At 42.3% G+C, this 24,691-nt stretch overlaps 1 protein-coding gene across 1 annotated transcript in view; it reads right to left on the bottom strand.

Moving 5' to 3' along the window:
- Positions 1-24,060, bottom strand: part of smc3 (structural maintenance of chromosomes 3) — a 30,880-nt gene extending 6,820 nt beyond the window's left edge. Inside the window, exons 1-24 of the mRNA XM_071899128.2 lie at positions 23,912-24,060; positions 22,989-23,064; positions 22,244-22,282; positions 22,072-22,139; positions 21,544-21,615; positions 20,541-20,620; positions 20,355-20,433; positions 19,637-19,754; positions 18,991-19,166; positions 18,505-18,585; positions 18,029-18,193; positions 16,012-16,133; positions 14,990-15,203; positions 14,333-14,436; positions 13,205-13,304; positions 11,731-11,891; positions 11,169-11,310; positions 9,832-9,982; positions 9,275-9,427; positions 6,174-6,325; positions 5,645-5,803; positions 3,599-3,706; positions 3,047-3,155; positions 870-1,117 (exon numbers count right to left, since the gene is read on the bottom strand). Of these exons, the coding sequence (XP_071755229.1) occupies positions 870-1,117; positions 3,047-3,155; positions 3,599-3,706; positions 5,645-5,803; positions 6,174-6,325; positions 9,275-9,427; positions 9,832-9,982; positions 11,169-11,310; positions 11,731-11,891; positions 13,205-13,304; positions 14,333-14,436; positions 14,990-15,203; positions 16,012-16,133; positions 18,029-18,193; positions 18,505-18,585; positions 18,991-19,166; positions 19,637-19,754; positions 20,355-20,433; positions 20,541-20,620; positions 21,544-21,615; positions 22,072-22,139; positions 22,244-22,282; positions 22,989-23,064; positions 23,912-23,926 (2,892 nt within the window). The 5' untranslated portion in view covers positions 23,927-24,060. The remainder of the gene's footprint in view (positions 1-869; positions 1,118-3,046; positions 3,156-3,598; positions 3,707-5,644; positions 5,804-6,173; positions 6,326-9,274; positions 9,428-9,831; positions 9,983-11,168; positions 11,311-11,730; positions 11,892-13,204; positions 13,305-14,332; positions 14,437-14,989; positions 15,204-16,011; positions 16,134-18,028; positions 18,194-18,504; positions 18,586-18,990; positions 19,167-19,636; positions 19,755-20,354; positions 20,434-20,540; positions 20,621-21,543; positions 21,616-22,071; positions 22,140-22,243; positions 22,283-22,988; positions 23,065-23,911) is intronic.
- Positions 24,061-24,691: the final 631 nt, after the last annotated feature.

Consider the following 24,691-nt stretch of genomic DNA (forward strand, 5'->3'; position numbering starts at 1 on the left):
TACACAAACACACACACACAGTTGTGAAAGCTGCAGCAAGTCCACTCAACACAGTCTGTGCTCCCAGAGGAGGCAGCTGGCTGAGAGATCAGAGATAGAGCACTAACTAGTGTCTGAGTCACTGGTGAGTGGGTGGGATCATATGACTTCCTCAAGCCTTATTCCTTGGGAGAGCAAGGTAGGGGAGTGTGTGTGTGTGTGTGTGTGTGTGTGTGTGTGTGTGTGCGCGCACTCAGAGATAAGATGTGACTGGGGTAGGAAGGTGGGATGCAGAGAATAATTGACCTCCAGTAGGGTGCTGGAAATGAATAGGGAAATTAAGCTAGGTGTGAAATAAGCCACGCATGAGGGAGTGGGACTTGGTGAATAACGCTGCAATCAAATGCCAAGTATATTTAAGGTAAAACCTGAACAAACACAAGCAAGGTCTGTGATATGAAGCATTGTGTTAAAAGACATTGAAAAAAATGCATCAGGGTGAACAATTATTTACAAATAATTCTGTGTTAACCTGCTTGATTTAACAGACAGGAGAGGTTTACAGCATTGAGAAAATTCAAATTGTGTCAGGTAATTTAAAATAATAATAAAAGCATACTAAATAGACTTTCAAACACTTTGTTGTGGCTGTCTAAACTTTCTGGCAATTGTCCTTTATGGCAAACACCTTAGTGGTTGTGGTTAATTTTTGGATTTACCTACTAAACAATTTTACCAACCAACTAGATATATATTATGTATTTAACACTAGAGAATCTCCAAATTATTCCAAAATGGCTGGTAAAGTACACAAACTTACTAGCTACAGTCAAAATGTATTAGCTTTGGCAGTGGTAATACTTTTCCACCGTGTGTGTGTGTGTGTCTACCTGTTTGAGTGTGAGGGTCTGGTACTTCTCGAAGGCCTCCTGCGGCAGCGAGCCCAGCTCTCTGATCTTCTTCATGCACTCCTCTTTCTTCTTGAGCAGCATGCCCTGCCTGTTGGTCATCTTCTCCAGCTCCTTGGTGTCGTGGTTGATGGCGTCGTTCTGCTCCTTCTCGATGTTCTTCCAGCGGTCCATGCTCTTCAGGTGGTCCTTGATCTCCACCTCCGTCTTGTCAACCAGACCGTCCAGATCTGGGGAGGATATGGGGGAGGGAGGGAGGGAGGGTTTGTTCCAAATTAGACATCTGTACACATATATAGTGCTATTTTAAGGATGGTGTGAATCCTTGGTTGAGAAAATTATAACACTGTCACAGGCTAGATCCTCTATTTTTTAGAGACATTGAAAGGAACAAAATGAACTCTTCAAATAGACTGCAGGTGCTCAATTCAAAAAATAAAACAAACTGAGGTGCTAGGGCTCACAATTTGCAAAAACAAAGCCAGCGCTCTTGAAAAATGGATGCACTCCATCTTTAAATAGCAATCACAATCAACACGTTTTGGCTAAACAGCCTTCACCCAGCAACCGACCAAAGTGCTGTCTATTTTTCCCAGTTTGTTGGGAGAGAGAAAGGGACAAGAGATGAAAATCAGATGACTCACTGGATAATATCTGGAAAATGGACAGGCAAAGCTTTTGCTTTGCAGTGAATATAAAATAGCTACTTAGGAATAAGGTCAAGTTATGAATATGTCTGTAACAAGTTAGTGAGCACGATTAAATATCCATTCAAATTGTTTCTATTCAAGAACAGGTGCTTTCTGACAATTGCATTCTATCAACCTTGTCTGAGTCATAGCACCACTTGAACATTTATACAACTGTGGGCCAGGCTGATTCTGGAGGAACATATTATCCAAGATGTGAGTCAAACTTAGCACAGCAATTAATTCTCACCATCTGCTGGTAGAACCAACCTAATGAGGGAAGCTCTGCTTCTCCAGTTTCTCAATTTAGATCTTCTCAAACTTAAAAGAACAAAACCTTACTGCCGCTTTTAATTCTAGTATGGCCCAACTGATTCCAAATTTTGGGTCCAATAGAGAATAATTGAAGATATTATAAATAACTTACTAATTAAGCTTTTCTTTGGTGGTTGCACCAGTAGATAGATATCTCCTTAGAAAGTACCTAACAAATCTGGCTCTCATGTAGTAACTATGACAAAGAATTACATTAAAGGCTACTAAAATATTTTGTACATTCCAAAAATCCCTATAGCCTTCTCTACAGTCAAAAATAATTATATAATACACGTTAATATATTTTCTTTGCATAGAATTGTTGTTTTTCTTCTTTTTCTAAAAGGAATAGTGTAAATCTGTGATGATCCTGACATGTAATCAGACGTTATTGTTTCTGACCTTGTGGTAATTCTACCACAAATTATTCTAGCACATTGCAGGTGGAATATATGCCAAAACAGATTGATCTGTGAAAGGTGAACATCTGCTGATAAACACTGGAGCACCAACATATTTGTCATGGCCTACTTTCTAGTTCTTCAGGGTGCGATCACACCTACAGTTTGTTTTCTTTGGTACAAACTGCAGTGGAAAAGTTTACTTTGTTGCATTTTTGTATTTGGTTCATTAAGGTTCACACTGCCCAATTACAAGGGAACCAGGGCTTGTAAACAAGTTACATGGACTCACATGTAGCTTGTTAATTGGACAACCTGTCATCATGCTCACCCAAGTTCGAATGGCTTGGTCTCATCTGCCCAAACAAACTGAAGTTCACATAAACTGCTCCAAACATGCTTGGTGTGAATGCGCCCTCAGTCTCAGTTGTTTGTTGTTGTTGTTTTTTATTAATCAATTTGTTTCTGCTGAGCATGGAGACACACTTTCACATTTATACAGTCACACATTGATGCCTGGGAACTTCTCAGTTCTACCACCAACAGTCCTGCAATATTGCCTGAGCAGCTCTGCTGTAGTAACTGGGGGTGAAATGCCTTGCTCAGGGGCACCTGAGGGGAAAACATAACTCATTCACTTTCCTCAAACAGATTTTCCATCTGGTCCACATTTGAACCGGTCACAAGCTGGCTTCTCTAAACTTTAGGCTAGCACTGTCCCTCGTTGTGTTTCTAATAATAATAGTGTGCCTACCTTCTGATCGTGCCAGAGTGTCTTTGACACGTTTGTTAATGCCGTCCAGCTCAGAGGTTGTGGCTGTGAGAACTGTGCCTCCTTCAGTCTCTCGCAGCTCGTTCAGCTCCTGTACCAAGGCAAAATAGGCAATGTCAGGAACAAAAGCCTCAAGGAGATTCAAGCACCCATATTTTCTGAATATTTGTTGTTGAGGGTGGGGGTGGAGGGGTGTTTGTAAATGTCAATGTATTCATGACTGTATGCCAAAATCAATAAATATAATGTTAATATTTTGACTTTTATGAATCAAGCACACAAAGCACTGAATCTAAAACTTTCCACTTACAGTGGTGATACACAATATCAACTCATTACAATGCTTGTTTTGTTGGGTTTGACAGCAGCTCTAAAATAACCTTGAGTTTCATGGTTACAAAAGTAATGATGTATATCTTCCTTTAGGAATAACTATTATATAACAGAAGACAAGACAGCAGTTGTAAACATATTATGAAGAGCACATTCTAGAAAAATTACTAATGGTAGGACGTTCACTGGGGGGCAGCGTACCTGTTCCACTTGGTCAAGGCGCTTCCGCAAGTTTTCGTTGAGGTAGGTCTCCACTCTGGTCATGATGCCCTCCAGCTTGATCCTCTCATTCAGCAGCTGCCTGTTGTCCTACGGGTGGACAGACGGACAAAAACATACAGATAAACACACACACACACTTGAGTTAGCTCCTTTCAGGGTGTGAAGAAACAAGACATGAGCACATTCCCAACCTGGGTCTGTTAGTATTTGCAAGGCTTTCCTAGTATTGGTTTTCACCTGCTTGGTGTACCAGATGGAAGGATTTGCTATAGAGGATGACACAATGAGTGCTGGAAAATTTAGAGAGTCACAAGAAAGTATTTGAAAGCCAAATGTTCTGCTACTGACATTAACTTACTTGACACTATTTGGACTGTCCTAATGTGGCAGCATCATCCATCTGGCAATCCACAGAGAATAAAACAGTAAAACAGAATAAAACATACTGTCTGACCCAGGTCTCGTACATGCACCCTTAGTACTTAGCTCCTAAACAACACAAACACCTCTGTGTGCACTCACTCTTGTGCAGGCAAATGAGATATAACCAATAATTCATAACTGTGTGTTTTGTCACAAGCGAGGCAATTCGACAACCACCAACGCTGCAGCACCAGACATGAAAGGCTGTGTGTTGGGTGGGTGGGTGGGACTGTTGCGCAACACTAGGAGGAATGGTGGAGGGTTCATTGAGGTGGTAATTGAGAGCAGCTGGCAGCAGGAGAGAAAGAAGGAGCAGCGCTGGATCACAGGAACATCCCACACACAGCTGCTGCTAGCTACTCTCACCTCTGTCAGGTCATTTCAAACAGACTAGTGTGTCGAGGGAGGAAGGGATGGGGGTGTGTAAGGCAGAGAACAAACAAAATGATGCGTGTAGGTAGTAGGTGCACTCAGGAACTACAGATAGATAAGCATGCGGAGGGAGGTGTGTGTGTGTGTGTGTGAGAGACACAGAAAAACAAGGCAACAGCAAACATGTTGTTCCCCACAAATGATGCAGTCCAATGCACTGCCAGGCAGTAAGGATCCGCTCCATTAGGGTGTGCCGCTGCACCGCTCATTACGTAGTGGCAAAGGGCAGAGAAAACCACTTAAATGGAGTGCAATCTGTCAGCCGGCAGCAACAACCACGTCATTGTCGGTACACTAGACAGCTGAGTAAACAAACGACAACGGACACAGAGCAAAAGTCGTGGTTGTAGCTGCCCTACTTGACTCAGAAACGTTCCCTGAATTGGAACGCATTTCCATAATTGCCAGTATGAAGAACAGTTATAGTTGTGTGTGCGCCTGAACGATATTTATTAATTCACCGTTTTACCCATCTCTGTTGCTCACACTGCATGTCTTTGGTTGCTACGTGTCCTTGTCGTTTGTGCCGAGCCTTCAGACAGGCACAACCGACACGCCCCCCCGGCATGTGGCGTTTTTAAAATGAAAAGTGGGAACCACACCCACCCATGCCAAAAGCAGTGCACCGGCACACCCTAATAGAGCGTACCCTAACAAATACACCCACTTGGGCTAATCAGTGTAATTTTGTAAATGCCGGAACACAGAGGTGAGATGCATCATTTCCAAGTTTCATCAGAATCCAATCAGCGGTGTCTGAGATATCGTGCATGACGTAATGACGAACAGAGGGAGACTGATCCATGCATCTGATCCTTCGCCCACACACAGTAAAACGTGTTGGTAGGAGCGTTCCAATTACAACACAGACTAGCATGTAGAAGGAGGAAGGGCGGTGTGTGCTAATGCATGTTTCCATGACAGAAAAACACAATAAAAAAAGTTGTAGGTAGGTAGTAGGTGCGGTCCGAGAACTGCACACCTCTATCGATGCGTTTTTTCCAATTGTAAGTGGGAGGTGATTACATCCATACTGTAATGTTCCAACATTTCCGGTTGTCAGTTATTTCAAAATGTGACGCAGGATGGCGCACTGTGCCACAGACCAAGTGTATCCAAATGGAAACAGAGCTCATATCCTCAGAAGCCCCGCCACCTCCTCCTTCCTACCTGCTGGAGCTGTCGGATCTCGTCGTTGAGGTCGTCAACGCGCCTCTGGTCCTCCAGGCTGAGCTGAGAGAGCAGATCTGTACCCAGCTCGGCCTTCAGCGACTCCCTGGTGGACTCCATGGCGTGCAGGCTGGCCTCCAGACTCTGGAGACTGCGTTGCTAGAGAGGAAGAGGAGGGAGAGAGAAGAAGACATCAGGGGATGGCATAGACAGATCCATGAATCACTTTGCTTTACTCCTAAAAGCAGTGCTGGGAGCAATAATTGTGTTTGTGAAAAGGCTGATGGACTGAAACGTTGACACGGTGTAATAGAGAAACACTGTCATTTTTGTTTCCACTCTTCAAAAGAACTATTAATGGCTATTTAAAGAAAATAAGTGTAATTTCATGTTATTTTCAGTACAGTTCAGTTTGGGTTATCGTTTCAGAATCAAAACCACGATAACTGGGCTGGTATCGGTTTTAAAGTGCAAATTCTGGTACTTTGACATTATTTTAACATTAATGCCTATGGCAGTGAGTCATTACCTTGGGCATGAAGGTCTTCTCTGACTGCTGCCTCTTCTCCTTGAGCATCTTCATCTCCGACAGAATACTGTCTCGGGACGCCTTGAACTTCCTCTGCTGCGTCTCGATCTGCTGCATCTGGTTCATCAGCTGGTCAATCTCATTGTTGATACGTGGAGGCAGCCGTTAAGGAAGCATAATACCAGTGCAGATACATGCAGAGTGCTAGGGCGCCACTAGAGGGGGGAAAAGGGGGAGCCCCAAGCTCAATGGGGCCTCCATCAGAGAGGTGAGATAGAGATGCATTGGTGTGGGGACCCCGTCTTAGAACTTGTCATAGGACCCACAGTTCCAAGCAGCGCCCCTGCAGATACACAGGGCTAAGTTGGAAAAACACACTAGATTGCACACTCAGAGATGTGTTTTAGGTCATCTCTGAACCAAATCCTAGGTTTTTTTGTAGCCATGTCTATTTTTACATACTTGTTTGTCGCCATCAGTAACCTAATCAAAAGCAGCAAGTCTCCATAACTTTGCAAACAGGAATGAAAAGGGGCTGGTAGCACTGCTAATGAGTTAGCTGAAACCCACAGAGACACAGGACTGTTTTATCTACTGATAACAGCTGCCATCATAATGATACTGTGTGTTTCACAGAGAATACTCTGAAGGACGAGTCAGTCTACTACGGGGTTCAAGGAAGATTGGCTGTCTTTTACAGTCTATATGCACTGATTAACAAGTGTGTGTGCACTTTGTGGGTGCTCATGGGGGGTATGCATGATTTGAGTGAGTGAAAACTACATTGACTCTAAAACCTCCACCTGTTAACACCAAAGTGCTGTGGTGGCACAGTAGTGTTGTAACTAAGAGAATCGCTGAGCAAAATATTTAATTCACGTGTCGACTTAAAAAAACATTACCAAGCTACTTCCTGGTATGTGACTGTCTGCAGGCTGCAGTGAAGGCCCTGTTCATGCTTGTGACTCCTACCATACTGCCTAGTGTATGAGCTCACACTGTATTTCCCTTATGCAGGGCTCTTAGGGCTCTGCGGCGCCTAAATGGTGAATACTACAATTCCCCTAAGCACTGCGCATGACAAAAAGCATTACACACAAACAAATGCACACACGGAGCCCTTGCCCTTATAGAGGTCCTCCTCCTGAGCGCTTAATAAAGTCACAGGAAAGTTTATAGGCTTTTCAGTAAGGAAGTGCAACCCAAAGGGCTTCGATAATGTGATTGGGCTTCCCAGGGCAGACGGTGTCATCATCAATATCAAGACAGAGGATTAAGGAGGGCTGCACGTACACATCATTAAGCTAATCTAATAGACAGGCTTATTGATCCTCTAGCAGTAACAAAGGGGCTGGAACACTCCGCTGGACCTTGGAGGTTTAGCGGGGCTCAATACACACACAGGCCAATCAATCTGCTGGTGGTTTCATCGATCTAAAAAGGGCTACATAAAGTCAGAGGGCTGCCCCGCATTGTCCAGAGGAGATGGAGAAAATAGACGATTCAAGACCATCTGATCATTTTCCTGAATGGGAACAGCCGACATCAGGCCAAATACTCCCTGAATTCATTTTTTAGAAGAGACACATGGATATTTCTCTGGGATAACTTCATCTTTTCTGAATAAAACATAGAATAGTTGCATTACATACAACCGAGTCGACAGAGCTGTAGCCGATTATGAGCAACCACGACGCAAGTGCACTCGCCGCATGACCTCAATGCCTCCAGCGATACGATATGGCACTTGTGGAAAAAATAAAACGTAGATGTCAACTTAAAATAGAAGGATGGGTGAGGTGCATCAACCTAATCACATGCTTATCTAAAGGGCAGAGGTGGAGACTGAACAACAGGCTTTTAAATAATTGATCTGTTCTCTGACTCACCACTGCAGGAGTGAAGGACGGGCGCCATGTCATCAGCTCAGCCGTCCATCCCCCCCCCCCCCCCGCCCTACCCCGCCCACTCAGACAGACGTATGTACCGCCAGGTGCACCCACTAACCCATATACGCATGCTGTGAGCCAGAGGCTGCTCACAAACAAATATGCTGATAAGCACACCTGAGCGGAAGTGAGTGTGTACGTATTCACACACACGAAAATCCCCTCTGATCCCTCCGTCTCTCCACACTGGGCTTTTCAGTTCTAACACCAGTGAGTCATGGTTCTGGCCTATATGACCCAACATCCTCTAATCCTCCTTGGTCTACTAAGACCCCCTCCTTGTATCCCAATCAGCCTCCAGCTAGCTTTGAGGTGGCGACATAACCCGGATGGATTTAATCCACCTTTAAAAATGCAGGCTCAGCCATGTGACATCACCCTGTAATTGCATGACGCCAACACTCAGGGATGATATTATTTTTCCCCTGCAGTTCTTAAACAGAGGCTCCTGCATGCTGCACTTAAAATGATAATTCTGGTTATTTTCAAACTGGGCCTTGTTTTGCTAGTTTTTGCCATAATGACGACTGATCCAATATCAATATCAAATTCACGCTGATCCTAATAGGGAGAAAATTACTTTCCCTGGTAAAGTGACGATTTGGTGAAGCTTCTAAGAACCCTGCATGACTCATTTTAGAGCAAACAACTCAGCCAACATAACAGAATGAGTTAGACCCATTTGATTCACATTGAAACCTCCACGGATTTTTACTGTCAATAATATTAAAAAGGTTTCTGAAGGACAGCTAGAATGCATGCACTCATTTTAATTCTCCAATAAGAATCTTACAATGAAAATTACTACAATTAATAACAGTGCATTCCCTGTGTTTTATAAATAATGCCCTGTAGCTGAACTTGTTTTTGCAAATGTTCAAAGTAGGTTGTCTAGCTGTATCTTTGTATAGAACCTCAGACTTCAACCTCTCTTTGATTTTGTTTCATTATATGTATTCCCTGTTACCTTAACTGAAATCTATGGTGCTGCCCATACTAAAAATGTATGCACCTTATGACACTGTTCAAAAAGCAAATTTCCCTACGGGGATTACTGAAGTAACACACTATTACATTATTATTTGGATAAACACCCTCACCAAACAGCATCATATATCATGTTTTATGTAGAACAACATGTAGAAAGGATATGTTCGATGTTCCTGCGCAGGTTCTCATTGAGCTTGGCCTCCAGCTCGCCCAGCTCCTCCTCGGCCTTCCTCATGTCCTTCTGCAGCTCCAGACGAGACTTCCTGGTATCGTAGTAGCCTCCTGTCAGAGCGCCACGGTGGCTCACCTGGTCACCTAGGAGGACGCAACGCCATGTATGTAAGAGATAAGGGATAAAAGGGTACTGCAGGAAATTCATTACAGCAACATATGGCCCCTAAAAATATTCAATTCATGTTACCTGTGAAAACAAAGTGAGGATGGATATTTTCAATTAATTACACAGCTCATGCTCTTACTTAAATTTAAGTATTTGCACTCATGCTCCCTGGAAAAAATGCAACATAACATGGTGTTATGAAGAGTTTCGGCACAGGAAAAGTAACCGTTAAACTGAATTGTAGCAAGTGTTTTAATAAAAAAAAAAAAACAAGAACAAAACAACTATATTTATACAGTATATACCACCTCCCCCTCATGCTCACTGTTTATTCAGTGCTAATGGTGTAAACTGTACTGTGTAGTGCAGGTCGGCTTACCCTCGAGAGTGATACAGTCCATGGTGAAGGCCCTGGCCAGCTGGGTGGAAACCTCCATGCTGCGACAAATCAAGGTCTTCCCAAACACGTGCTTGAAGGCCTTGTCAAAGTTCTGGCTGTAGCGCAGCTTGCTGATCATAGGGATGGCGTCCTTTGGGGGGGAACGACAGGTTGGTATGCACAGAGTGGAAAATGCTACGCACTACAGCCTCAACCAAAAAGTAGCAGTAGTAGTAGGGGGAGTGATAGCATTTATCTGTTTGGTGTAATTTGGAAAATAGATAATTGGTTGGAATTTGAGGACTTGCTGATGGAAGAGATTGTATCAGGTTCAGGGCATAAAGATTTTTTATGTGCATTATGCATCAGGCTAGCAAAATCAGTATCTTTTACATCACTTCTTAAAATGCATAGCTTTTATGTAACTGTTCCTGAGTTAATTATGTTCCATTGCTGTCAGGGTCTGAAATTACCACCTGCCAAGTGCTAAATGCTGGTAATTTTGTCTTTAGCGGATAAAACAATGCGGGTTAACCGCCACATTAGCTGGTAACTTTTTGAGATGATGACATTTGAAAAGCCTTGTTATATACAGTCTTTGGTCTTTGCCTGCTCTCAAACATTAGCGCAGAATTCAAATTACAGGAGGGCATTTTGAAACGTAGTTTCACTGTTGTGATGAATAGTTTATTTAACCCCAACAGTTCTTCGGTCTTTATGTTGAATTACAAACTTGATCCATTGTATAAGTGAGTGAACAAGTTTTAAATTATGACACAGTACCTGATTCTACACACAAAATGACACTAAAAACAGGTAGGGTGACATATTACTATGAAAAATATATATCATTTATTTTGGTCAGCCCTTGGCAGGTGAGCCAGAAAAGTGAATTTCAGATATTGATAGCTGTTGCTACTTTTTATAATTTCCTTTTTTCTCATTTTATTACTAACATATTCTTTTCTATGATTGAAATTTCTTGGTAATTCACTGTTTTATTCATAATGCATTCATTTTTTATCTTCCTGATTGTGAAGCATTTGGCAACTACGCTTTTGCAAAGAGGTACACAAATAGGCCGACATCCTGTTTTATTATATAATAGAAAACACAACACACTGCTGACTCTTGCAGTGAAAAAGCTAGCGGTATTATCCTTTTGGTGTCATTTGGAAGAGATAATTGGCTGAAACTGGCTTCATGACAGCACAGAGAAAGAACCAGACAAAGAATACTTGTAGGCAAGTTTTTGTTTTCCCTGCTTTGCTCTAATCTGCCAATGTTCACGTTCAAACAACTGCGCAGATGGCTTTCTTAGTAACCAAAGGCCTTACGTTGGTCTCTGGGTAGGCGGTGTCCCTGACGTCCAGCTTGCTGAGGGGCAGGAAGGTGACCTCTCCAGGCAGGTTCATTTTGTTGAACTCCATCAGGATCTTGGTGCTCACTTCATCAGTCTCCACAATGTGGTAGAACAGCCTGAGAAGAATGAGAGGAGGGAAGGAGAGGAGGGCAAGAAGGAACAAGAAAGAATAAGTGGAGAGGAAAGAAGGAAGTATGGATGGATGTGTGAATGGATTGTTTTTGCCACGCTCTTTCACTACAAATCAAGGCTGAATCATTGTAAACATAAACTTCAGATATATATATACACAAGTGTAGACAACGCACAAAGGGCAAACACTGAATGTACAAAATATTAGGAACATCTGCTCTTTCCATGACTAGACTAGTGAAAACTATGACCCCTTATTGATCACCACCATTACATCCAAATCAATTCTGAAGGGGAGATGTAGATGAAAGGGAGGAGACAGGTTAAAGGAGGTTTGCTAAGCCTTGAGACGATCGAGATACTGATTGTGCAAAAGGGTTTCTGGTGGAAAGTGCAGTCCTCACCTGGTACCAGCGGTTACCTCCACACAGGTGTAGAAGGCCGGCTCACACTCAAAGTTGTTCATGACGATACCGTGATAACCATTGATGACGTGCTGGTTGATGCCCTTCCGGCGGAAATGCTCCAGGACTTTGTTGATGCTGTCGATGCCGTTCAGAATGGCCTGGAGAGCCGAGGAGGGAGAAGAGGAATAATGATCCTTAAATCCATCATACGATCATTTCAAAGGTTAAGATGTGAAAAAATAGAAGATGAAACTGATGGTATCCATAGTTTGTATAATGATTTGGAGGAACATTAATGTAATCTAATAATTTGACATCAAAATCAATTTGATTAATTGCAACTTTGACTTGGATTTGGTCATAAAAAAAGATCTGCCCAAGAACCTTTTTCTAAATTAACAAAAAGTAGGTTCAGCAAATTCCATCTTAAATAAAACAAGAATGTTTCCTAAATTCCTAAATCTCCTAAAGCTGCACAATAAGTCGAAAACTTTCCAAAGTCCCACTACTAACTAACTGCTGGGATTTCCAACTCAGAAGAGGCTACACCAAGGCTACTTTGTGTTAAAATGGTGTTTCAGAGAGCTTCCTAAACCAGTTAGATCTAGTGCTGTGCAGAATATGTGGCCAAGAAATTAAGTTGAATGTTGGAGAAAAATCACAGGAAAATCCGTGGCCACATGCTGTGTCCACATTTACTGCGTCTCATCGTAAGACAAAAACAGAAAATAAATAAATAAATCACATTATATTTTGTCAATATTGTGCAGAACTATAAAAGAAGTGAGGGAGGATACAGCCCATCAAAGGCTGGAGACAGGGTGAGTCAGCTGGGACCAATGCAGGAAAAATAAATGCAGGACATTAATGTCCAGGAAGCCGCAAACAGCATCCTTTCATCTCAGCGGACAGTATTCAGAAGCGATATTTGATTGATGTACTCGCCCGGAAGAAGCGACTGGCAGTTATTGGATGAGGCAGAGAGGAGTGACTCGTATGTAAATTTGTCTGGCGATGATAAGGCGCCAGCAGCGAGGCAGATGAATGATTCCATTTGATATTCCTATCCTGACAATTGGCTGAGTCACAAAGCGAGTCTTTCAGAGTATTCAGGTGGGCTCATTCAGACGCTGAGGTGCCTTTTCACCGGGGGTTTGATTTACCTTTGTATCTGAGCCATCACTTGCCCGTTTCCTCTCCCACTGTACTTAAGTGAGTAAGTGAATGTGTGAAAGTTTAATAGCAGATTCAAGCTTCCAACTGTCAAAATGGTGTGCATGTAAAATGACAAGAGTATGGCATCATAAATTTGCCACTGGCTTCCACGCTTCCATCTTTTGTGAACAGGGAGTTTACGTGTGTATTTGTGCGCTCACACACCTGTGCACTTGTGTCCAGACGGAAGGATTAGGTATCCTGCAGTTCAGTTATGCAAGTCAAAAATTACACAATCATGCACTAAGACACGGACCTTGCCGGTGGCTGCTCGAAGGAGCTGTTGTTTCTTCTCCAGGTCCTCTCGTTTGGCTGCCAGGGCCTGCTGCTCTGCGTTCTCCTCACGCCACAGGTAGCTGGACGGACACAGCCAATCACACACTGTTAGACTTATGTCACCAGAGGCACCCAATCCAGACTGACACCATGATATCGAGAGCAACAGGAATCAGGAGGAACAGGAACATATCAAAACCAGGAAAATAATACAATAAAAGAGTAATTTCCCTTCAGGAATGACTGGAATTTGTGAAAAAAATAAACAAATCAGAAATCCAAAAAGAAAAAACAACATAATTTTCCTGAGGAATGAGGTCAGTGGTATACAGACTGCTGCATGTAGCCTATGGTATCAAATGTCAGCGTAAAATGGAAATGACCAGGTAGCAATCAACAGTATAGTATACACCAGCAAACTGCTAAACCTCACAACATAAGCCCTTCGCAGATTTATTGTCACAGCACCAGCAGCCAAAAACCAAAACACCACGTCAAAATGTTTGGTGTCAAGTTTTTGCAGTTGTCATATTACACAAGCTGGTGTCAGAAACATTACACAACAAACTGCTGTGCTGTCACAAAACATAGGTGGATCGAGATAATTTACCCAGGAAACACTGAACGCATTTTTCTATTCAATATTTAATTGCAACTCATCTCTTTTCTTAGGTTTCATTAATCTGGACACACTTCTATTCTTTCATTACTACCCCACCACACAATTCATCCACCCTCAAGACCTTTGACAGCAAAAAGCGTATGGCAGCAGAGGCCCGAGGCATCCTCCTCCTCTCAGTGATATAAATAAACCTCATCATTTAAGTGGACGGAGAAGGCACGGTGACATTCACTGGAGACAATACTGTGTGGTATGTAACAAAAGGTTGCCAGGCGGAAACAGCATATTGGCTTAAAGGGAGGGTGAACAATTCAACCTTTCAGCTTAATGCAGAATGCAGGGGTGACTCATCTAAATCAGGTGATGCTATAGTGCTGTGTGCTTCTAGACACACAAAAAACCCTTAAATTATAACATAAATTATATAAAAGCCAAAGATGTGAGTTCAAAGAGGAGACCAGAGAGAAAGAGATGAAAGCGTCTTACTTTCTCTCGCTCTGCAGCTCATCTTTCTTGTTCTTCACTTCATAATATTTCTTGTCCAGCTCCTCCACGCGGGTCTTGACCTCGTTTAGATCTTGGTCGAGTTTCTAAAGAGACAAGTCACAAGCGGGTAAGATACACTCCCCAGTCAAAGGTTGGATTAAAAACAGCAGTAACCTTTAACGACAAAAAATGAATTACACTCGCCAGTACATTACATCATAGCAGGGCCTCAAAAGAGCAATTATTCCTAAAGAGAATAACATCAGTTACAAGATGTATCATAAATACACAGAAGGCATGTGATCCAATTATCCAGAATAAAAACCAGAACAGCAGCCCGATGTAATACTGAGGAAGAAGGACATTATAAATCGCATGCATTATTACTACAGTAGTAGTAGTAGTAGTAGTAGTAGTCGTCTAGTAGAAATGTTTCCATTAATTTAGCTACAGTGGCCCTCGACAGCTGGAAAATTGCCTCCACAGCTACAACAATGTAATTACCATTCTTAAACTGTAACACCTACTGGAACTGATTCAGAAAATGGGTCTCAAATCCAAAATCTCACCCACGTCTACAAAACATCCTACAGTAAACACTGAGAAGTAGCAGTGAAGCATTACTATAGCAGTAGTAGTATTAAGCGTTCCTCTTACATTGTACTGCTCCAGGTTCTTCTCCTTGTTGGTCTCTGTGTCCTCCAGGTCTTTGTGGATAGCTGCAATCTGCCTCTTCTTGTCGTTAATGGCCTGGTCCAGGGACTTGAGCTCCTTCTTGATCCACTTGTCCCTCTCCTCCTTGGAAGTGAACTGGCTGCCGCGGCCCTGCTTGGCGTACAGGTCCGTTCTCTCCTGCGTGGCCTGGGCCAGTCTGGGTGGAGGCGGACCCACAGAGGGCAACAAGAATTAGTAAACCCAACCGTGAGCTCACACTAGGGCTGCAACTAACGATCATTTTCATTATTAATCTATCGATTACTTTTTCGATTAATCATTTGGTCTATAAAATGTCAAAAATAATAACAAATGCCCATCGCAAGTTACCAGAGTCCAACTTGATTCTTAAAATTGCTTACCAGACCAGCAGCCACAAAAACCCCCAAAGTATTAATTTTATAATGATATGAAATGGAGAAAAGCAAATTTTAGCATTTGTGAAGCTGCAACCAGCAAATGTTTGGTATTTTTACTTGATAAATGACAAACGATTAATCGATTATCACAATCATAATCGATTAATTATTGAATGACTAACCGATTAATCGACTAATTGTTTCAGCACTAGTTCACACTGCAAGCAAGGAGATCAAAAAGTCATGTCCTACTCATGTTTAGCTGTCATCCACTGTCAGTCTTTGCATGAGAAGCTTTGATAACAACATTTTAGAGGGAAAAAACACAACTGCAATGCAATGAATCACCAACCAAACAAATCTAGCGATGAGGTGCCTGTGAGTCAGGAGGTCACCATCTTGAAATCAGGGATTAACAAGCTTTTTTTTTTTTTACCAATTGTACACTGTACAATGTAGGACATTCCACAAATATCATCTCCTGTGTGTCCCTGATGCCTCCCTCTCAATAAAGTGTATTCTAAATGCGATGATGGACTGACTCATCCGGTTATGGCTGGTCACCAGCTGCTCCAGGGGGGATAGCTGCGAGTGAGTCATCCCTACCTGGCGATGCCCCGCTCCTCTTTTTCCTTCACCATGTTGAATTTGGGCTCCGTCTCCTGCAGCTCCTTCTGCTTCTCCTCTATTTTCTCCAGCAGCTTCTGACGCTCCTTCAGCAGACGTTTCTGGAAGAGCGACAACAGGTTGTTTCAAAACAAATCCAAAACAAGGTGGAGAGACAAAGAGATGACAAGGGAGAGAAAAGCACAGAAAATTAAACACGGGAAACTGGTTACATTGTTGGGAGGGACAGAGGAAAGATGAAATCGAGAAAATGGGCTATGATGACAAGACAGGAGATGTTGAAGAGGAAGAGTATTAAGACAACATTTAAATATGGGCCACTATGACTTAATTGGAAGGGGGGAGAGAAAAGAGAGAAATAAATAAGAAAGATGTGGATAGATTGTAAAGTCTGATGGAGGGAGAGATGAGGAAAAATATTTTGTTTCACTGTTTCACCACCAAAATAGTCCATGCTTTTCCTACCAATTATGATAACTGAAGAAATTGGAAACATCTACTTTGGAAACCCACCACACTCCTTTCAACAGATAATAGGTTGTGAGGCCAAAGAGCATGCAGGAAATACAGAGGGGATATAACATTAGGAAAACCTTCCTTATAGAGGGTTTGTGACCCCCTTTTTGAAAAATTCATGTCTTCATTGTCTCAAGATTTAAAAATCCTTATTTAACCTCCTCCTCTTCAGTGAAGCGGATTTAATAGATGAAACCAATAAGGGATCTTAGCTTTGACCTGGATCCAGCCAACCAGCAAAAATGCCCATTGACTACTGATTTTAGATGTGTGGGTGGTGGTTATGTGTGCCACACCACAGGTATACAGAAACCTCTAATTTTCCCTCGAGCCCAGTCCGCCTCAAACCAGATCAGATCACGACCATCAGCATTGGAAAAGGCGCAGTGACGCAGTTCTGCCTCTCTTGCTTTTTCATTTTGCTCCAATGAAACCTGGCTGATGCTGTGCCACCCTTAGCCAGGTGGGACTAATCCAACCACCAGCCAGCATGCCTGCCTGGGACCCATCATGGTTCACACACAGACTGAGCCAATAAGCCATAATGTATGATTATCTTCTCCACTGCCATCTCTCAAACACACTCACACGTGCACACACACACACACACAAAACACGCGACCATACGGAGGGCGATCCGTGCCAGCTCAGTACCCATAAACTCATGCCCAGAATGACGTACGGCTATAAGCGGGACTGATGGCAGAGTCTGATAAGTAAACCGGTGCTTCCTCTGTAAAGCTATGTAGCGGTGCTGCTTTTAGTTTTGGTTCCACAGTAATCCCACTATTGGTCCAAGATATGGTTCTAGTGAAGGATCCAGTACTTAAAAATGTTAATTCTAAACATGTGATTTTATATTTTCTCTGGCAGTGGTGGTCATTTTCTTGCCAAAGTGCCACACAAGCAAGAAAGAAAGAAAGACAGCAAGCAAGCAAGAAAGAAAGCAAGAAAGCAAGCAAGTAAGAAAGCAAGAAGGAAAGGAAGAAAGCAAGATAGCAAGAAAGAAAGAAAGACAGTAAGCAAGAACGAAAGAAAGAAAGACAGCAAGCAAGAAAGCTAGAAAGCAAGCAAGAAAGCAATAAAGTAAGAAAGCAAGAAGGAAAGCAAGAAAGAAAGCAAGAAAGAAAGAAAGCAAGCAAGCAAGCAAGCAAGCAAGAGAGAAAGCAAGAAAGAAAGCAAGAAAGAAAGATAGATACATACGGGGGTACACTGAATTGTGAGTGGCCACATGAGATCAACTGGCATAAAAGCACATACTATTCCTGCTAGGTGACTTAAAAACGGAAGCGTTTTGAGACACGTATCACTCCTTTCAACTTATAACAGGAGGGTAAAACGAGAGAAAGAGGCTGCAACCCCTCTGTAGTATATACAGTATAGATGGTGCAGTAACAGTGGAGGGAGAGGAAGAGGGGAGGGGGGTGTTGCTGGTGCAGCGTCATGTGTGCTGAGTGACGCAGATGGGAGGCTTCCGTACCCTCTGTTCGCTGTTGCCTGCCAGCTCGTCCTGCAGGTCCTTGGCCTTCAGCTCCAGCTTGGTCCTCTGCTTGATCTGCTCCTGGCGCTCGGCCGACAGCTGCTCCCTCTCCTCCTTCATGGCCGAGATCTTGGACTTCAGCTCGCGCACAACGCGCTCCGTCTCCTGCAGAACACAGAGGGGCAAATCAAAGGAGAAGGCTGTGAGATTTATGTGCATCGGGAGTGCAGCTACAACAGCCTATTTCCTTTTTAGTGATTGTGCTACTATTCATTCATGCATATCAAGGCTGCACAAAGTCAGGTCAGTGGGCTAAATTTGGCCCTCTGCAAAGTTATTTCTGTCCCTCCAAAGGGACAAAGTCCCTCCAATTTGACTCAAATGTCAAATTGTATTATTTTGGCCCATGGCCCTCCATGTCAAAAGGTCTGGGCATCCCAGATGAGTCTAACGGTCTGTGTGGTTGAGTTCTTTACCTCCACTTTGTCTCTGGCGTCTTGCTGAGCATCACGCAGCTGTCTGGATTTGTCTCCACAGGTCTCCCTCTTGGATGACAACTGAAAAAAAAACAAAAAAACATACAGAATACTTAAAGGAGAGTCCAAGTATCAATGCTGTACAGAACAGAGCAGGGAACTAACTTTTGTCTACAGTCCACTTTGTCTGGTAAATTCCAAACTAAACCAATCACTCATTATTTTACCAGTAAACTTCATTCCTCCAAACAATTGCAAGTTACCTGCCATCAGAGAGGCTGGTGTAGTAGACAAACTTAGCAGCCACAGCTAAATTTGCCAGTATGTGACTGGTGGCTAGTGTTAATTTCCCATCCTGGTACAAAAACAGTCAGATCACAATCAAAAAGTCTAAACTGTCAGTCACTACTTCCTATATCCATTACTCTACTCTTGACAAAGTTCTGTCTCCCCCTCTGATAAAACCAGTTTTTCCTCTCATTTTACCTCGTCCAGTTTGGCGCGGGTCTCGTTCAGCTCCTGGTTGTAGATGGTGTACTCCAGCGCCCTCCTCATCTTGTCCCACTTCTGGTACTGAGCCAGCTCCTCCTTCTCATCCTCCAGGGTGTGCAGACGCTCCTCAATGTACTTCAGAAGCTCGTTGATCTTCTCTCGCTTCCCCTCTGGAGGAGACACACATCAGGTTGTTGTATGTTGTACAATACAACCTATTTTCTGTGCTGGCCTTGCAAAATGAATTTCACTCAGGATAATAATGGTTATACTGCATCATTATCTGTGTGTTCCATCTGGCTTAAATGCCACAATTAAGACCCATTTTCAGATCACTACTGTCAAATGAAAACAGTCAGATTTCTAGAAGTCTGATTTTCCTAATTACCCACAATGTGTTTTTGCAATTATGCAGTGTGCACTGTATGCACTAGGCCTATATTTAGCCTCGGGATCATGAATTTATTCAGTGAAAATAGATGAACACAGAGGACCACATTTTAGTTTACTCCCAAGCTAACTAGAGTCAACAGAAACTGCCAAACATGAATGAAAAGCATGACTGCAAACTGACTGAAGTGGTGGAACATACAAATGAATTCAATACTGTGCATGCGACATGATGCTGCGAAGCTTTTACCTGTCTCCTTCATGAGAGAGATACTCTCCTCTTTGCGCTCATCATACACTCTGGTCCCTGCCACCTCTCTCAGCAGCTTCAGGCGCTGGGAGTCGGGTGCTGTGGCCATTTGGTTGATCTGCATGCAGCACAGAGGCAACATGTGAGATGCACAACACCCTGCTGTTCAGTCTACCTCTAAGATTGTCCTGCCTGCCAAATGATTTATATGTTACATTTTAGGTATTTAGCAGAAGCTCTTATCCAGAGCGGATTACATGCAGCAGTGCAACAGTGGAAAAAGCTTAAATGACCAACATTACAAGCAACCAATAGTAAGAACTGCAAGGGTTAGAGTCATTGTGTCCTGACAACAGATAGCACAAAATATTCCTGGGACCCTATTATGATCATGTTTGTTAGAGAGGTGTTAGAAAAGAAAGTTAGCACTAAGGAGAGAGAGAAAAAGGAGTTTTTGAGAATTGATTGTGCCATCTTGATGTTTAGAAAGCTGTGTGTTGGTTGGTGTGTTGTATTTTAATTTCTCAAATAACATAAATCTTTCAATCTGCAGGTAATGTCTTGATAATAATGACTTTAACCTGATAGGTCAAGACGATCACTGTCTATAGTCTTCACTCCCGTTTGCATGCTACAATGCTTAACACGGCACTGAAAAACAAACTATTATGTGTCACACAAGTGAATCTGGTGGCACTGGCACCCTCTGCTTTCTCACCTTTCCCTGCTTGACGATGTAGTAGGGGTTACTGCGGGAGAAGCCGGCACTTTCCAGGAGGTTCATGACGTCGTTCTTACTGTAACAATCACAGACGCCATCAAACGGGTGATTACATGGAGCTCACAGAGCCGTTATTTCCTGTGATTACAGGGACATGGACAGTCGGTCAACAGCGATACTTACGTCACCATCTTCTTGTCTAAGAAGTACTGGTCCTTCTTGGCGCCGATGACACGGCGAAGGGAGACTTCCTCTTTGTCGATCTGAAGGGAGAGACATTCATCACTGGTCAAGAGGAGAAGCACAGGCTGCAGCAGGGTTGGATGGTTATGTCACAGTATTACAGGGTTGTGTGATTACAGTTTCACAACCCAGGTGAAAACAATTTTGGGATTTCTAAAGTGGTACAAACATCCTGCCTTCAAAGGAATAATAAGCACTGAATGTATTAGATGCAGTCTGACTACAATCACTGGTCATAACAATCTTCAGCAATTCAGGGGGAAAGTACTGCTGGGCAACTTCCACTTGTAGCCTAGTTGCTTCAACAATAAAAAAGACCAGATGTTTATCACAGATAGGCCATTAATTGAAATGTGTTTTAAATCCATGCCAAATTTCTATAATGTATACTATGAATATAAACACCTAGTCAAATATTCTAATATCTGCACAATATCTATGCTTGATTCAGTAATAAACCCAACATTGTCTTTGCCAACAGGTTACAGTGATAACATGCCGACTTGTGATCCGGGTGGAAAATAAATAAAGAGCCGTCAAAACGCTGGTAAATTTTCTCTATGGTTGGTAGGTAGGTCTACTCTACCAGCCACTTTGACAAGCAGCCAACCATCATTTGGGGTTTCTATTCTATTCTAAAAGCTTAGTTGGCTGGTAAAGTAGTCAAAGTGACTGTTGAATTCTGGGAAAGCTAGTTTCCTTCCCCACTTGTGAAGTCTGTTTTGACTGTTACATGAGCCATTTTATCACTGCCAACATAAAGAATCTTTAAACAAAGTATTAATTTGCTAAACTGAAATTGTCCCATGCTAATATAAGAGACAGGCTGTTATTTGAGAAGCTTATTGGAATATTTAAGCGGTAAGACTTGTTGGAAAGAACTAAGCAATGTGTCAGAGTGGATACAGTAAAGGGATCAATATGAAATGTTTGCCATTCCTACCGGCAGCCGGTTGTCAGAATTGTCAAATATAATCTCCACAAAAGCCGAGATGACACGAGGACCAGTTCCCTCCTACAGTGACAGGGAAAAAAACACACACACATTTATATTGACACAATAATCTAATGTTTAATTTTTACCCTTATCAATGATCTTACGTGGTACAATTTATTTTCCCCCACTGTGTTTCAGTCCCCCATAAAAAATTAACATGGTTTATTTTAACAGATGTGTATCGAACCCACTTACAACCTGTATACTCCGGTGATTACCTGTCACACATAAGCTTTGGACATCACCTGCTTCCTGTCCTCACCTCCCCCACCCTCCCCCGCAGTCCCACCCCTTTCTTTCACCACCCAGAAACCACAAAGGGAGGACTACAGGTAGAAGTGAACACCATCCTACCAAGCTTATGTCATTCTGTGTCTAACAAGAGTAATTTATACACAACAAATGCATCATAGAGTGCCATTTTCAGAATAATAGCTGGGATCTGTTGGGTGCTTGACATTTGTCTGTACTTACATGGAGCAAGGCCAGGCGCTGTTCGGGTCGAAGGTGGCTGAACTCATCACTGAGCACAAACTGAATGGCTAAGGAGAAGCAAAGAAGACACCATTTAGATAAAAAACAATGAAAACTATAGAAAATAAGATGTTTGATTGCTGTGTGGTAAAATTAATCTTGGTTCACATACCGTAGAAAAAGTTACTTTTTCCTGACCCATTTCTTCCAACTGTAACAGACCAAAAAAAAAAACACAAATATGAGGACATGATGATATACACACAGGATGAGAACCTATTTTGTAGCCCACAGGCCGCGCATGTGAGACCTTTGCACACCTATTCTTATCTCTGTGCAGGTGCCAGTGCGAGACAATGAAAAATGAAAAATGCAAATAAACTCACGCTGACCGCGCTCTTGCATTGCTAGTGAAAATGTCTTGTTTCGGTGTGTTTTCTAATGAAGGTTTTAACACTGAAAAATCAATTTTTCACTTGCAATGCAAGAGCGCAGTGTGCAGGAGTTTATTAGAAATTTTGCCCAGAAGACACAACAACTGCTCATTCCAAAATTCAGCCCCTTCCACTATTTTACCTGCTGAACTGATTGCTGGAATATAGGAACTTCCAAAATGATTAATGGTTAACTGTCAAAGTGGCTGGTAGAGTTGACAAACTTATAAGCAAAAATTACCAGCACCCAATTGTACATGTCAAACAAAACATTTTCTACTTCTATTGACAAGGGCTGCAAACTATAGTGCTATAACCTTTTCTGCATAATTAATTCTGAGCACTTCAAAAAACTTTTGATAAGGTTTTGCTCAGTTTATATATATATTGGGTTTTTTTTCTCCTTTATTCCAACTTGATTTGTAGGCCAGGGATCCTGCACAGGACCACAACAACTTGTTGAAAACTGTCAGACACACTCACCGATGACATTGTGCTTCGGACTGAACGGGTCCACCACCGTTTGGTCCCTGTAACTTCGGAACCCCTGGATGATGACCTGCATGTCAACCCAAACACCGAGTTAGCACACTGATTCATAACAGCCTCTTCCTTTATCAGCTGCCAAAACATTGCAGCCGGATTTTGCCAATGCAAACTGTTAAAGGTTCATTTTATCGCGTGAACTGATGGCTCAGCCTCATTTACCAAGGCGACGATGGGCAAACACTATGCCACTTATAGACGCGATTAAATCTAACTAACACCTGAGGCTAGCATTAAATTACTTAACTAAGTAACGTTAGCGGAATCCAGTGAGTGATTAATGAAAGAAGCAATCTAACTACCTATGACACTACCAGACGATAGATAAGGGAAAGATTTAACATGCCTAGTTGTGTGCTAAGCGTAGCAACAAATGTTTTTAGCATAAGGGCGGCCCGATAACTGACAGGGCCTTGACTGATTACCGCTGTGTAGTATTTTACCAGTAGTGCTGCTAACAAATTCGGTCATGCTTGTTAACGAGTTGACCTCCAATTAGACAGCCATCATCATCAGACGAAAGCTCCTATTAAAAGTTGTTAATCTGAGCGCATCTGTTGTGCAACATTAACACAGAAGCCATACATCAGCTAACGTTAGCCTGTTAGCTTAGCCACTTAGAAGGGGGACGGGCTATTCCACTCAATATTATTACAGTTAGCGCAAGCTAACGTGAGCAAACTAGCTATTAATAATTGCCTTAGACGTGGTTTCTGTTTAACTTTCTATGCAATTCGTGTACCTGATTTGCAAAAATTCAATATTCTGGCTAAATTTTCACTCCGAAGAAAAGCCTAATCCCAAAAATGAGGCCAGTGATAGTCGGCAACATGCACCAGTCGCGGTTAGCGTTAGCTTACCTGTTTGATGTACATGGTTGCCTAAGCAGGAACTCTCCTTAGCTGAATTTGGAGATAAACTCCCTCCTCCTCTAAACTGGAGAAGACGGGAATTTAATAATCCAAAATTAAGAAATTAACAGAAACCACTGCATTCAAAATTGTTGAATTACTCTGCTAAAACAGAATAACATGGAAAATGGCGTCGGGGGCGGGATAAAATGGATCAAACCATTATGTGAAAAGGGGTTGTGGCGTTAAATGTAAAATAATATCTCGTATTAACATAAATTAGACGATGTGTAATAATAGAACAATATATTACGCTGCTTTATGGGGAATTACTGGTCACTATTTCTTTGGACGTAAATCTATAACAGCGTTCATTATTTATCTAAGTTCCTATTGGTACAGTTGGTATGGTCTACGTGAGAGAGTTGGGCGCCAAAGACCTGGCAGAAAAAAGTGAACGCGTAAAAAGTTGCTTTTTTCTTTTCATTATCAGCAGAGCTGTTGTTATGCAGTTTTGATATTATTTACCTGTTTTTTTTTTTATTCCTTTAAACAAGGAACATAGAACAGAGTGCAAGGGATATGATATAATACAATACATACACAGGGAACGAGAAAAGGAAAGAAAATACTGCAAAGGGGACAAGGGATACTTGAGGGCTTGACATATTTGGAGACACCTCATGGCTTTGAGGTTTTTGGAGTACATTTCAAATTTAATTTCAAAGACAAAAAGTTGGGTTTGGAGAGAGATAATATACAGTGATGTAGCCTATATGGAATTCTACT

Source organism: Centroberyx gerrardi, chromosome 3, assembly GCF_048128805.1.
Source record: "Centroberyx gerrardi isolate f3 chromosome 3, fCenGer3.hap1.cur.20231027, whole genome shotgun sequence".
Lineage (NCBI taxonomy): Eukaryota > Metazoa > Chordata > Actinopteri > Beryciformes > Berycidae > Centroberyx > Centroberyx gerrardi.